This window comes from Palaemon carinicauda, chromosome 37 (genome assembly GCF_036898095.1).
Source record: "Palaemon carinicauda isolate YSFRI2023 chromosome 37, ASM3689809v2, whole genome shotgun sequence".
Lineage (NCBI taxonomy): Eukaryota > Metazoa > Arthropoda > Malacostraca > Decapoda > Palaemonidae > Palaemon > Palaemon carinicauda.
In genome coordinates this window covers 50,379,304-50,393,844 of record NC_090761.1, presented here as the reverse complement: position 1 = coordinate 50,393,844, position 14,541 = coordinate 50,379,304, and the positions used below count along the sequence as shown (strand labels likewise).

The following is a 14,541-nucleotide window of genomic DNA, read 5'->3' as shown; positions in this document are numbered from 1 at the left end:
AAAACAAGAATAAGACAGCAGGTCGGGAAAATATATGGTTCGTGTATTTGGCTAGAAATTAAAGTACCATATATTTACCAAAACTAACATAGTGTGCATAAGTAAAAAAGTACCATATCTGAATTTGGCGGAAACTGTAATAATACCAAATTTTGTCGTCGTTAAGCCACAGAGTTATTTAGAAACTAAATAACACCAGAGAAACTTCTAGGCCTAATTCACTAAAAGTTATACATTCAACAAGAAATTCAATATAAAATAAAAGCTAATTTAGAATGGTTCAAAACTATGAGAGCCTAAATTATCGGTTTTATTTTGCATTAACATGTTTGTCCCAAAACGAATTTAATCAGCATATTTCAATGAAACATTACTCGTACATTTGTTTAAACCCATAACCATGACTCGCCAGGTAATAACAACCAAGGTAATCAAATTCAAAGTTTTTATAATTGATAATTAACGCAGAAATACTAGGCCAGGGGGCCAATGCCCAAAGCAAAACATGTTCTACTTGTCAAAAAATAGGAGCAGTGAAATTATGTTATCATTAGCGAAGTGAGCTTATGACAACGAAAACCAATAAATCCTTAGCTCAAATTTAGTTAGGATGTAGTACTACAATGAACACTTATGAACGACTCCATAAGGTATAGATGGAAAGTCTCATTTTCTATGCGTCGTTAAGTCCTAACGAGCAAAAGCTTAGGCGTTTTGACCGTGTTTCATTAATATTACTCTGTAGTCAACTAACCATTACTCGATACCTATGGATTTTCGTCACACATTATAAAAAAAGGTTCAAAACACCTATAAATGCACATTATTCCCGTTGGTAATTTTTTATTGTATTACAGGGTGAGATTTCGAACAGAAAATTTATGTTTACCTATAGTAAATAACGTGATTTAACCGAATTTGGTGTTCATTTCAATCGGAAACAAACAGATCAACCAATTCGACTACCTTTAATTTGCACGGTGTCACTTCTCTTACGAATGTACTGCAAACGATAACATTAGCAACGTTACCAATAATACACAGTGTTACCAACGTTGACGTATGGTACACAGAGTTACCAACGGCACGCTGACATTACTAACGATAGCAATGATAGATATTTCCATACGTATTTTAAATAATTTCTCCATATAAGTTTTACCCAATATATAAAAAGTACAAAAAGGGCACAGAACCTAACAAACCCACCTAACCTAGCCTAGTAGTGTGACAGGTCACAAAATAACATTTGATCTACATCGGACGTTGGCAGCACTGGTTACTGTATTTTTTCATAACACAATCTTTGCAACGGCGCCTCCAAAGTTTATTCAGATATACTGTTTTGTATTTTCCTCCGGTTATTATAATTTCAAGAAGGTAATGAATAGAGAAGAAAAGGCTTGTTTTATGTTTATATATCGATTCCCCAGTATGTTTTCCCCACCCAAAACCCCAAGTTCCCACTGGGGGTCCCCCATTATCGGAGGATATAGATGTATATATATTTCTGAAACTATTCATTTGCGACGGGAACGAGTGTCATTTTCGAAGAGAGCGTAATTTTTTCAACAAGAAAAAGAAGTTGTTTTCCTAGGTTACATTGCCCTGTAATACACTACAATGAAACCTTCCCGTTTTTAAAGCTGTAAAACATATTGATCTAATATAGAAATTTACCGAAATATCCTAACATAGGCTAATCCGTAAGAGGACAATTGCACCACCAGACGGCTCTAGAACAATTAACCCCCCCCCCCTAGGACAATTACACCCTCCGACAATTAAGGGGCTAACTGTCCTAGTGGGTAACTGTCCTAGGGGGTAATTGTCCTAAGGAGGTAGTTTTCAGCGGGGGGGGGGGTAATTATCCTGTAGCCCACCCAGACACCGTCCCTCTTACTCTACTACAATACTCTGCCAAACTAATGTGATTTCTACAACCTATCCATATGACACAATTATATTACGAATTGCAACAATATATTCTTATACCAAAGACACGAGGTTATAATTTCAACAATTCCTTACCTATGACCTTCGGTGGTATAATAAAACCGAAATGTGAAGAGCAATCCGTACACTTAGCCTAGGCCTAGGCAATGACACTACACTAAACCTTTCACTAGGGTTAAAATGTCAGATTCGCTTACCTTATAATCAGTTCGTCTCGCTCTTCCCGTTATAAAACACCGACTTTCTCGGAATCAAGGAAAATTACAACATAATTCGCGAAATAATCACATATAAAGAACGAAACTTGACGTATAATGTAACGTGTAACGCTTTTCAATGTTTGGGTTACTTTGTAGTAGTACGCATACGATCTCCGGGGATTACATCTTTTAAAAGTCTCGACCAGGTAATATATATCTAAGGAATTAATATATATGTATATATATATATATATATATATATATATATATATATATATATATATATATATATATATATATATATATATATATATATATACTGCATATATATATATATATATATATATATATATATATATATATATATATATATATATATATATATATATATATATATATATATATATATGAAAGAATGCATATGAATGAATTCAAAAAGTCCAAACTGACCACAATAGGTTGCGTAAACTGATGATAGCAAGGTCTCATCCCAACTGCTTTAAGGGTAGAATGGGATTAAAGTAGAGATTAGGATTTTCATTAATAATATTGTTTAAGGCACATGTAAAAAAAAAAACTTAATTACAGTAGGAAGTATGGGCTTACAAGCTTTGCACCTCTGGATTAGGCAAACTTATTTTGCACCAGGATACGTGTGTTCCAAGGCTATTGTGCTTAGGACTAAAAACAATAGTTTAGTTTCTAACATAGCGTTCAACATATGGCTCAATATCAAATCAAGGATAAGCTTTTATCATTGGGTTATGAAAACAAAGAAAACTTTGGTTTTGTTTTTATTGGATCTGAACTTTTCACAGGGATATGAACGGTGGCTTCTAATCTGCAGCTTTCGGTAACTAACCCAAGTAATTTAAAAATGCCAAAGCCTGCGAAAAAAATACCTTAGTCTTGAAATACGGCTTTACCTTTAATACTTAATTTAAAAAAAACAGTCAACCTGGGATAGCTCTATAGACACCGGGAAATATAGCTGCCGCCACTGATTGTTCACCAGTAAAGAATTCTGATCGACACTACAACATTTACTCTGGTAAATTTAGACTTAGTACTTGACAACACCAAATCTTCATGACACCACAATCATATACCACAGTTTCCTTAATATCTATAATCTGTTTAAGGACATCTTAGATATGTATTTGACCTACGTCTACAGTTATATTAATAAGTATATAACACGGGTAAATGATTATTATGTATGAATATCATAATAGCAATGGATCATTTAGCATGTATGGAAGGATAGTTACTATCAACTAATGCTGTAGAACTAAGAATTTTGGGGCTAAATATTATATGGATTTCTGTGCCTGTATATGCGTAATGTTTATATATATATATATATATATATATATATATATATATATATATATATATATATATATATATATATATATATATATATATATATATATATATATATATATAAACTAATTAATTCAAAGTCATAGAAATAATCAAAGGAATACATTTCCTTTAATGAATCCTTAAATGTAAGTAACAATGAAACTAATATGAATCGTCTACATAGCACAGTGAACGGTAAAATATTAAACCACACCAGACGACCTTAAAATTAAACTTAGTGCGTTAATGAAAGGTTTGATTTATCTTTTTCTCTTTGATAAGTTAAAAGTATTTCTTTCGTATCAGTCACTTGGCGTTCCATGTAACTTTTTCAGAAGATAGATGGCGCCACGTTAAGTTTTTTTTTTCTCATGATATAAATAAATATTGTAGTATTTCGTTTCTTTAAATGACAAACACCATTAATACCTCGATTCTGATCGGTTTATTCGTATCTTGAGAGTATATTATGCGTTATCTAAACTGTAAGGTCTTTTAATGTAAAAGTAATCATCGTTTTGGGTTATTTTACAGCTTGCAATAATCTCTATTAATTTCCATATCAAGGGCGAATTATTTGATTGAGCTTCTGAGAAGATCTCGAACTGTTCTTCTAAGTTACTCCCTTTCAAAGGATCTTACCACTTAAGTGGACGAGTTAAACTTCAAGTTTCTTATTGCCACCCTTTACACTAGCGCTGCAATTCTTAACATTTTATTTCTTTGCAATATATCTCGATAAATTTGAGTAGTATACTTTAGCCTTGGTGTCTACCTTACATTTCTTAGCTACTAATTTTAAAGTTCTTGAGTATTTCTTTGTGAATTTGTGCATCAGGATCGGGATGCCAGATACCTGATAATCAATAAATTTGTGCGTCAGGATTTGTGCACCGATTCCACGTTCTCTTACGTTCCCTAGGGAGAAATCTTAGATAAATTTGGCTCAAGTGTTGACTTCCCATAACATCATCTTTACTACATTTATTAGTTAATTCAGTGCAATGGAAATAAATTATATGGTACATAATTGTTTTTTTCGGCCCTGAGATCAGAAAAACAGAAGCCACATTCAAAACTTCTTTGGCATATTGCACTAATAGATTTTTACGTGAAAGTTGGAGCATTCACATTCCTTAAAATCCAAACCGTGGAGTTCCAAGCCCACTTATTAATATAATTCAAAATACAGAAAGTTGTGTTTAAATCATATTAGGATTAAATTCAGCCTTTTAAACAATCTCCACCAAGCTAAGACTCCTCGAAGATCTTGCTAAACTTGAAAATGCATCTTGAACACAATATCTAGAAGGAAAGAATTGTCTTGTTGTACAAAGTCATTGCTATTAGATGTTAAATTGGTTGACCTTGACCTTGACCTATAGATAGCTCTAACTTCATCGTACAAAACGAACTCTTTCCGAAACCTTTCGATCGTAAGGCAATTCAACTTTGACAAAATAATCCAGGGGTACAGCCCAGCAGATGTGGCAAAACTGACTGTCTTTGATAATGATATTTAACTGAACTCAACTTTGACTTATGAAATTAAATATTATGTTCTTTCTTTGTAACTTGGTGTGAAAATTTAATAAAAACTTAAACACTGGAGTTCTTTATGTAACGATTAACTTTTTTTTTTATCTTCATAATGGCTTCTTTCCAACTGCATTAAATTTCAAAGCAAGGGCAAATTGTTTTGAATATTTAGATCTGAGGAGACATTATGTATTGCAAATGTGATATTTATTTCTATAAACTTTCCAACTCGTTGCACATATTTGGTAGATAGATAATGAAATCGCAATGATATTAACGCATGTGCAAAATTTTCCAGTTGATTGGTTGCTTACATTTCACAATCTCTTAGAAGTCTAAGATTCTAGAATACCATCAACTCTAAATGGTCTTCATATTTTGAAGTAAGAATTCTGAATTATTTTACGTTGAACAAAAAAATTCACCGATGGAAATCTTGTTGGTTAAATTCTACTATCTAGAGAACGTTCCTCGCCTCTCAAAACTTTCCCGGCTAAAGAAAGGAGGCACAATCTGATCAATAACTCTTTTGAACTGATCTCCGGTGATGAGAAAGATTTTGTATCTCTAGTTTTTTTTTTCAGTTAACAGGCGAAATTGAAATTAATGTTTTCATACTTCTCTCTTTTTTTTTGTCAGAAGGGCTTAAACTCCTGTTATTCATTGACGTGTTGGTGTTGTTCCACTGAAAGAAAAGAAAATGGTATTTAGAAACGTCTTTTTTTTTAGAGAGAGAGAGCCCAATGACAAGGACCCTTTTCGAGCTTAAGTTTGAAAAAAAAGGAAAAGAAAGGATGAAGGAAAAAAAGGAAAAGAAAGGAAGGAAAGGCAAAAAAAAAAAAATTACACGAAAAGAAAGGATGAAGGAAAAAAAGGGAAAAGAAAGGATGAAGGAAAAGAAAGAATGAAGGAAAAAAACAAGAAATAAAAGAAAAGAAAGGATGAAGGAAAAAAATAAAGGAAAAGAAAGGATGAAGAAAACAAAAAGAAGGAAAAGAAAGGATGAAGGGAAAAAAACGCAAAAAAGAGGAAAACAAAGGATGAAGAAAAAAAGGTAAAGAAAGAATGAAGGATGGGACAGTTATAGTGACGGTCGTTAGGGTGGGAAGGCCATTCAAAGCCAAGGTGCTAACGGAGGAATGAGAACAAGATGGAAGAAAGGAACCGGAAAAGGGAATTAGAATCTTAGGTTATGTCTACAGTGTACCACATGAGGAGCACTGGCGGCAGTACAGCCCTACGGGGATACTGACAAGAGATTGTCGGTTTGGTGTCAAGAAGTGAAAGGCAGGAGGTACTGGGCGGAACAGAGAGAGAGAGAGAGAGAGAGAGAGAGAGAGAGAGAGAGAGAGAGAGAGAGAGAGAGAGAGAGAGAGAGAGAGCGGTAGAAGACGTACACTATAGTCCATTTCTTTTAGCGATGCATATTTGCACCGACTCGCGGCGGTGCCCTTTAAGCTCGGAAAAGTTTCCCGATCGCTGATTGGTTAGAATTATCTTGTCCAACCAATCAGCGATCCGGAAACTTTTCCGAGCTAAAAGGGCACCGCCGCAAGTCGGTGCAAATAGGCATCGCTAAAAGAAATGGACTATAGAACACCCTAATTGATCACAGCTATTACATGCTCTTTCTTAATTGCCTCTTTAACAGCAACTACTATTTAATTACTACATTGCTTTTTTTTGGACAAATTATTCTTTGAATTAACATATTTTGCAACTGATTCAGAAGAAACCCGTGATTTAATTCAATTCAAAGGGAAATCCATCTATGATTATTCATCTTTAACATGGCTATTTTGACTTATCTTTGTACTTATATAATTGATCTATGTTACGGAACGAACCACTATTGACTATCATTATAAGTTACAATTCAATTTCATTGTAACTATCATCAAAGGTTTAAAGGTCGCTCATGAATGGCAGAGGCAATGTGCAATAACAATGCCCTAGACTCCCTAAAGACTATATATACATATGATCAGCGCCCAAGTTAGGACCAGGGATGGCCAGGCAATGGCTAAATGGCTGCTGATGACTCAGCAAGTAGACCTATAGGCTCCCGCAAACATTCAATCTTTAGCTCAAAAGGATAGTTAATTTGCAGACACTACAAGAAACTATCGAGCTTAAGCAGAACTCGAACCCCAGTCCGGCGATCGCCATGCAGGGACGCTCCCAATAGGATTTCAAATTAATGATGTTATAATAAAATTTATATGTCATATGTAAGAAAAACTTATGTATATGAAATTTGATATAACTTTAGAATTTAAAGCATTTCAAAGTATCCCTTAGATGTATTAATGACTAATAAAATCTATAACAACATAGAAGTGATATCAAAATGTCCATGATTTGATAAGGTGTTTGATGCACTTACTTCCTCTGATAGGGAGGTGGATCTGGCCTCGAAAGCGTGGCATAGTCCTCAAACCGTCTGCTCCTGTCAGAATCAAGACCAAGATAACAATTAAAAAATCCGCCTCCATAAATGAAAACGTATTTCAATGATTTGTTATTCCGTCAATTCTATTCTTATAGAAGGAGGAAATTAAGATCATAAAAATGACGATAATTCAAACTTTACATATATTATAAAGGTTATATATTTACAGGAATATTGTCAAGTCAAATTTATTCTTCATATTGAAATTAAGATCAGATAATAATGAGAATTCTAACTTTAAGTCGATAAAAAAAACAAAGCAGTTCTGGTAATGGTTTTCCGTCAATATCATCGCCTTCTTCGCCTAAATTTGGTCCAAAATTGCATAGATAATTTCATATTTAAGCAAATAAAGAACGTTCGTATTTATCTCAATGCTCCTCTTTCAATAGTTTTTTTAAAATAGATTATGAGAATTTTGCATGGATATTTGAATTTTCTAAATTACCCTACAAGAAAAAATGGGAAAACTACGTCAAAAGTATGAATTTTATATTTCACTGAATGAATGAAAGAAAAACAGTTTAAATTTTTTACTAAGATATTGGTCTACTTTATCATAAATTAGGATGATTACAAATCTGACAAAATTCAGAGCCAAGTACAAACCCCCTCCCCCCCAAAAAAAAAAAGTATATGTGATTATATCAATTTTGACAACATGATTTAGGATTACATGCATTACAATTTGATAATAAAATGATTCACCTAACTATTTTAGAACTTTTTATTTTAATCCGATATTTCCAGAACTCTTTTCATCCTTTACCATTGGCTAATGATTCCCAAGCCGGGCATATTTTCTTGGATTATAATTCCCGAGCCGGGAATATTCTCTTTCGTTAATGATTTTAAAGCCTTTGAAATTTTGATCATCTTATAAATCCTAAACCTTTTACATTAACATATGCTATTAAATTCAAAACCTGGATTAATCTGAATTCACGATGTATTCACAACACTTCACTTTACCAATAACCAAGGACTTCAAGATCTTCTTCGCTAATGACTTCAGAACCTTTACTGTTCTCATTCACTAATGACTTCAGAATCTTTACGATTCCCACTCATTAATGACTTCAGAACCTTTACCATTTTCAGTCACTAATGACTTCAAAACCTTTACCATTCTCACTCACTAATGACTTCGAAACCTTTACCATTCTAACTCAATAATGACTTAGGAACCTTTACCATTCTCACTCACTAATGACTTTGGAATTATTTGCCATTCTCACTCAATAATGACATAGAAACCTTAACCATTCTCACTTACTAATGACTTCGGAACCTTTGCCATTTCCACTCGCTAATGAATTAGGAACCTTTACCATTCTCACTCACTAATAATTTAGGTTTCTTTACCATTCTCACTCACTAATGACTTCGGAATCTTTACCATTCTCACTCGCTAATGACTTCAAAACCTTTACCATTCTCACTAACTACTGACTTCGGAACCTTTACTATTCTCACTCACAAATGACTTAGAAACCTTTACCATTCTCACTTGCTACTCATATTAGAATCTTCACCATTCTCCCTTGCTAATGACTTCAGAACCTTTACCATTCTCACTAACTACTGACTTCGGAACCTTTACTATTCTCACTCACAAATGACTTAGAAACCTTTACCATTCTCACTTGCTACTCATATTAGAATCTTCACCATTCTCCCTTGCTAATGACTTCAGAACCTTTACCATTCCCACTCACTAATGACTTCGGAACCTTTACCATTCTCACTTACAAATGACTTAAGAACCTTTACCATTCTCACTCACTAATGACTTCGGAATCTTTACCATTCTCACTCGCTAATGACTTCAAAACCTTTACCATTCTCACTAACTACTGACTTCGGAACCTTTACTATTCTCACTCACAAATGACTTAGAAACCTTTACCATTCTCACTTGCTACTCATATTAGAATCTTCACCATTCTCCCTTGCTAATGACTTCAGAACCTTTACCATTCCCACTCACTAATGACTTCGGAACCTTTACCATTCTCACTTACAAATGACTTAAGAACCTTTACCATTCCCACTCACTAATGACTTCGGAACCTTTACCATTCCCACTCACTAATGGCTTTGGAACCTTTACCATTCTCACTCTCTAATGACTTCAGAACCTTTACCATTCTCACTTACAAATGACTTAAGAACCTTTACCATTCCCACTCACTAATGACTTCGGAACCTTTACCATTCCCACTCACTAATGGCTTTGGAACCTTTACCATTCTCACTTACAAATGACTTAAGAACCTTTACCATTCCCACTCACTAATGACTTCGGAACCTTTACCATTCCCACTCACTAATGACTTCGGAACCTTTACCATTCTCACTTACAAATGACTTAAGAACCTTTACCATTCCCACTCACTAATGACTTCGGAACCTTTACCATTCTCACTCACTAATGGCTTTGGAACCTTTACCATTCTCACTCTCTAATGACTTCAGAACCTTTACCATTCTCACTTACAAATGACTTAAGAACCTTTACCATTCCCACTCACTAATGACTTCGGAACCTTTACCATTCCCACTCACTAATGGCTTTGGAACCTTTACCATTCTCACTTACAAATGACTTAAGAACCTTTACCATTCCCACTCACTAATGACTTCGGAACCTTTACCATTCTCACTTACAAATGACTTAAGAACCTTTACCATTCCCACTCACTAACGACTTCGGAACCTTTACCATTCTCACTTACAAATGACTTAAGAACCTTTACCATTCCCACTCACTAATGACTTCGGAACCTTTACCATTCCCACTCACTAATGGCTTTGGAACCTTTACCATTCTCACTCTCTAATGACTTCAGAACCTTTACCATTCTCACTTAAAAACGACTTAAGAACCTTTAAACCTTTACCATTCCCACTCTCTAATGACTTCAGAACCTTTACCATTCTCACTTACTAATGTCTTCGGAACCTTTACCATTCCCACTCTCTAATGACTTCTGAACCTTTACCATTCCCACTCGCTAATGACTTTAGAAGCTTTACCATTCTCACTCACTAATGACTTAGGAACCTTTACCATTCCGACTCTCTAATGACTTCAGAACCTTTACCATTCTCACTTAAAAACGACTTAAGAACCTTTAAACCTTTACCATTCCCACTCTCTAATGACTTCAGAACCTTTACCATTCTCACTTAGTAATGTCTTCGGAACCTTTACCATTACCACTCTCCAATGACTTCGGAGCCTTTACCATTCCCACTCGCTAATGACTTTAGAACTTTTACCATTCCCACTCTCTAATGACTTCAGAACCTTTACCATTCTCACTTACTAATGACTTAGGAACCTTTACCTTTCCCACTCTCTAATGACTTCAGAACCTTTAACATTCTCACTTACAAATGACTTAAAAACCTTTATCATTCCCACTCTCTAATGACTTCGGAACCTTTACCATTCCCACTCGCTAATGACTTTAGAACCTTTACCATTCTCAATCACTATTGACTTAGGAAGCTTTACCATTCTCACTTACTTATGTCTTCGGAACCTTTACCATTCCCACTCTCTAATGACTTCTGAACCTTTACCATTCCCACTCGCTTATGACTTTAGAACCGTTACCCTCCTCACTCACTAATGACTTAGGAACCTTTACCATTCTCACTTGCTAATAACTTAGGAACCTTTACCATTCTCACTCACTATTGACTTAGGAACCTTAACCATTCTCACTCTCTAATGAATTCAGAACATTTACCATTCCCACTCACTAATGACATAAGAATCTTTACCATTCTCACTTGCTAATGACTTAGGAACCTTTACCATTTTCACTCACTAATGGCTTCGGAACCTTTACCATTCCCACTCGCTAATGACTTTAAAAACTTTACCATTCTCACTCTCTAATGACTTCAGAACCTTTACCATTCTCACTCACTAACGACTTCATAACCTTTACCATTCTCACTCACTATTGACTTAGGAACCTTAACCATTCTCACTCTCTAATGAATTCAGAACCTTTACCATTCTCACTCACTAATGACATAAGAATCTTTACCATTCTCATTTGCTAATGACTTAGGATCCTTTACCATTCTCACTCACTAATGACTTAGGAACCTTAATCATTCTCACTCTCTATTGACTTCAGAACCTTAACCATTCTCATTTACTAATGACTTCAGAAACTTTATGATTTTCACTCATTAATGACTAAGGAACCTTTACCATTCTCACTCATAACTTTGGGACCTTTACCATTCTCACTCGTGACTTTGGAACCTTTACCATTCTCACTCGTGACTTAGGAACCTTTACCATTCTCACTCGTGACTTTGGAACCTTTGCTATTCTTACTCGTGACTATGGAACATTTACCATTCTCACTTGTGACTTCGGAACCTTTATCATTCTCACTAGTGACTTTAGAACCTTTACCATTCTCATTCTTGACTCCGGAACCTTTACCCTTCTCATTCGTGACTCTGGAACCTTTACCATTTTTACTTATGATTTCAGAACCTTTACCATTCTCACTCACTAATGACTTCGGAACCTTTACTATTCTCACACACTAATGATTTCGGAACTTTTACCATTACCAATCGCTAATGACTTTGGAACCTTTACTATTCTCACTCATTAATGACTTAAGATTCTTTACCATTCTCATTCATGACTTCGGAACCTTTACCATTCTCACTCCCAATTTTGGAACTTTTACCATTCTCACTCGTGACTTTGAAACCTTTACCATTCTCATTCGTGACTTCGGAACTTTCACCATTCTCACTCACTAATTAGGATCCTTTACCATTCTCACTTGATCATGACTTCGAAACCTTTACCATCCTCACTCGCTAATGCCTTCTAAACCTTTATCATTCTATTTGCTAATGACTTCTGAACCTTTAACATTACCACTCTCTAATGATTGCAGAACCTTTACCCTTCTCACTCATCAATGACTTAAGAACCATTACCATCCTCACTTGCTAATGACTTCGGAACATTTACCATTCTCATTCGCAAAAGACTTCAAAACTTTTCCCATTCTATTCGCTAATAACTTCGGAACCTTTATCATTCTCTCTCGCTAATGACTGCATAACCTTTACCATTCTCATTCATTAAGGACTTTAGAACCTTTACCATTCTCGCTTGCTAATGATTTCAGAACCTATATCATTCTCATTCACTAATGACCTCAGAACCTTTACCACTCTCACTAGCTAATGATTTCAGAGCCTCTATCATTCTCCCTCGCTAATGAGTGCAGAACATTTACCATTCTCATTCATTAATGACTTCAGAACCTTTACCATACTCACTTGCTAATGATTTCAGAACCTCTATCATTCTCATTCACTAATGACTTCAGAACCTTTACCATTCTCACTCGTAAATAACTTCGGAGCCTTTGCCCTTCTGAGTCACCATTCATATTCATTAATGATTTCAGAACCTTTACCATTTCTAATTGCTAATGACTCTAGAACCGTTGACATTTTACTCATCATTCTCATTCATTAATGCTTTTATAATCTTTACCATTCTCACTCCCTAATGGCTTCATACCCCTTGACATCCCTTACCCGAGCGTCGAGTTCCTCGGAAGGGTGGAGGAAGGACTGGCAGTTCGTGACCTGGGAAGCGTGTCAGCCTGGGTGGTGGTCGTGGCCGTCGACGGGTGGGGGGAATGCTCGTGCTGTCTGTTCAACATCCTCAGGGCCTCTGACGCCTTGTTGATGCTGGCGTACTGCACCATCTGGATGTCTTGTCCTTTGGGGATGCTGCGTTCGAAATGGAGAAAAAGATCTTTTTTTTTATCTTTGAGATGCAGAAATTCTCTTCTTCTAACTCTATCTGTCTCTTCTTTAGCTCTGAGATACAATGGAATGTCTAATTTCGTATTCAAAAAATTATGAAATGAATACTTCTCTCTCTCTCTCTCTCTCTCTCTCTCTCTCTCTCTCTCTCTCTCTCTCTCTCTCTCTCTCTCTCTCTCTCTCTATATATATATATATATATATATATATATATATATATAGAGAGAGAGAGAGAGAGAGAGAGAGAGAGAGAGAGAGAGAGATATTCTTGGTACTGTTAAGTAATCGTGATCAAATTTATTTTTAACGAACTATGAAAGCTTTAATCAAGATGGTATATGTAGACAAATAAAAAAAAAAAAAAAACTTAGAAATAGAAACCTTTCTAATTTCTAAACTTTCAATTGTAAAATTCTCAGCAATTATATAAATAAAAATTACAGAATAACTAAATAGCAATAAAAAAAATTCTAACTCATCTTTCAATCTCGCAGTAGTTAATTATATAAGTTTGATTAATGCAAACCAAGTCTAATTTAAATTGTTAATTGTTAAAATTAAAAAAAAAAAACTCATCGTGCAAAAGAGTTAATATGATATTAAAAACCACAAATCGAACCAAGCAATTGGTTATTTGTATTAGAAAATTTTGTCAAGATAAGAAAAAATATATATTCTTTTCATCTCGACGTTGTTAACGGCTAATGGAAAATTTCGAAAATATCTTTCCGTTGATGAGTGATGGATTATGAAAATGTACGAAATCTTGAAAAGGAAGAACTTTATGTACACTGTTTTATTATCTAAGAAGATACAGTTTCAGAGTTAAACTCATTTTGTAAAGAAGCGTAGGCCTACACTTAATATATATATATATATATATATATATATATATATATATATATATATATATATATATATATATATATATATATATATATATATATATATATATATATATATATATATATATATATATATATATATATATACCGTAATTCATATTGGAAATTCTCTGTAAAAATAAACTGTTCTCAGCCGTATTTCAGAAAATAGAGGTGACCGTAATTTTACCCTAGTTTGTTATTATCTTTTACGGGTTGATGACCGTTAATATCACCCCTTTAGGTCAATATATCCATATTTAAAACGGTAAATGCCTGGCAACATTTAATCCAGGATTTTTAT

General features: G+C 34.5%; 2 protein-coding genes across 6 annotated transcripts in view; both read right to left on the bottom strand.

Annotated features, from left to right (window-relative positions):
- The window catches only part of LOC137629654 (uncharacterized), a 190,050-nt gene extending 187,729 nt beyond the window's left edge, over nt 1–2,321 (bottom strand). For 3 of the 4 annotated variants that reach the window (XM_068361188.1, XM_068361189.1, XM_068361187.1), the window contains exon 1: nt 2,154–2,321. The gene's annotated coding sequence lies outside the window, so the exon portion shown is untranslated. The remainder of the gene's footprint in view (nt 1–2,153) is intronic. The other variant, XM_068361191.1, reaches the window with a different exon arrangement.
- A 616-nt stretch (nt 2,322–2,937) lies between these two features.
- Scgalpha (sarcoglycan alpha) overlaps nt 2,938–14,541 on the bottom strand; it is a 29,356-nt gene continuing 17,752 nt past the window's right edge. For both annotated transcript variants that reach the window (XM_068361184.1, XM_068361186.1), the window contains 3 exons: nt 13,120–13,317; nt 7,450–7,512; nt 2,938–5,748 (listed from right to left, as the gene is read on the bottom strand). In XM_068361184.1, the coding sequence (XP_068217285.1) occupies nt 5,724–5,748; nt 7,450–7,512; nt 13,120–13,317 (286 nt within the window). In that variant the 3' untranslated portion in view covers nt 2,938–5,723. The remainder of the gene's footprint in view (nt 5,749–7,449; nt 7,513–13,119; nt 13,318–14,541) is intronic.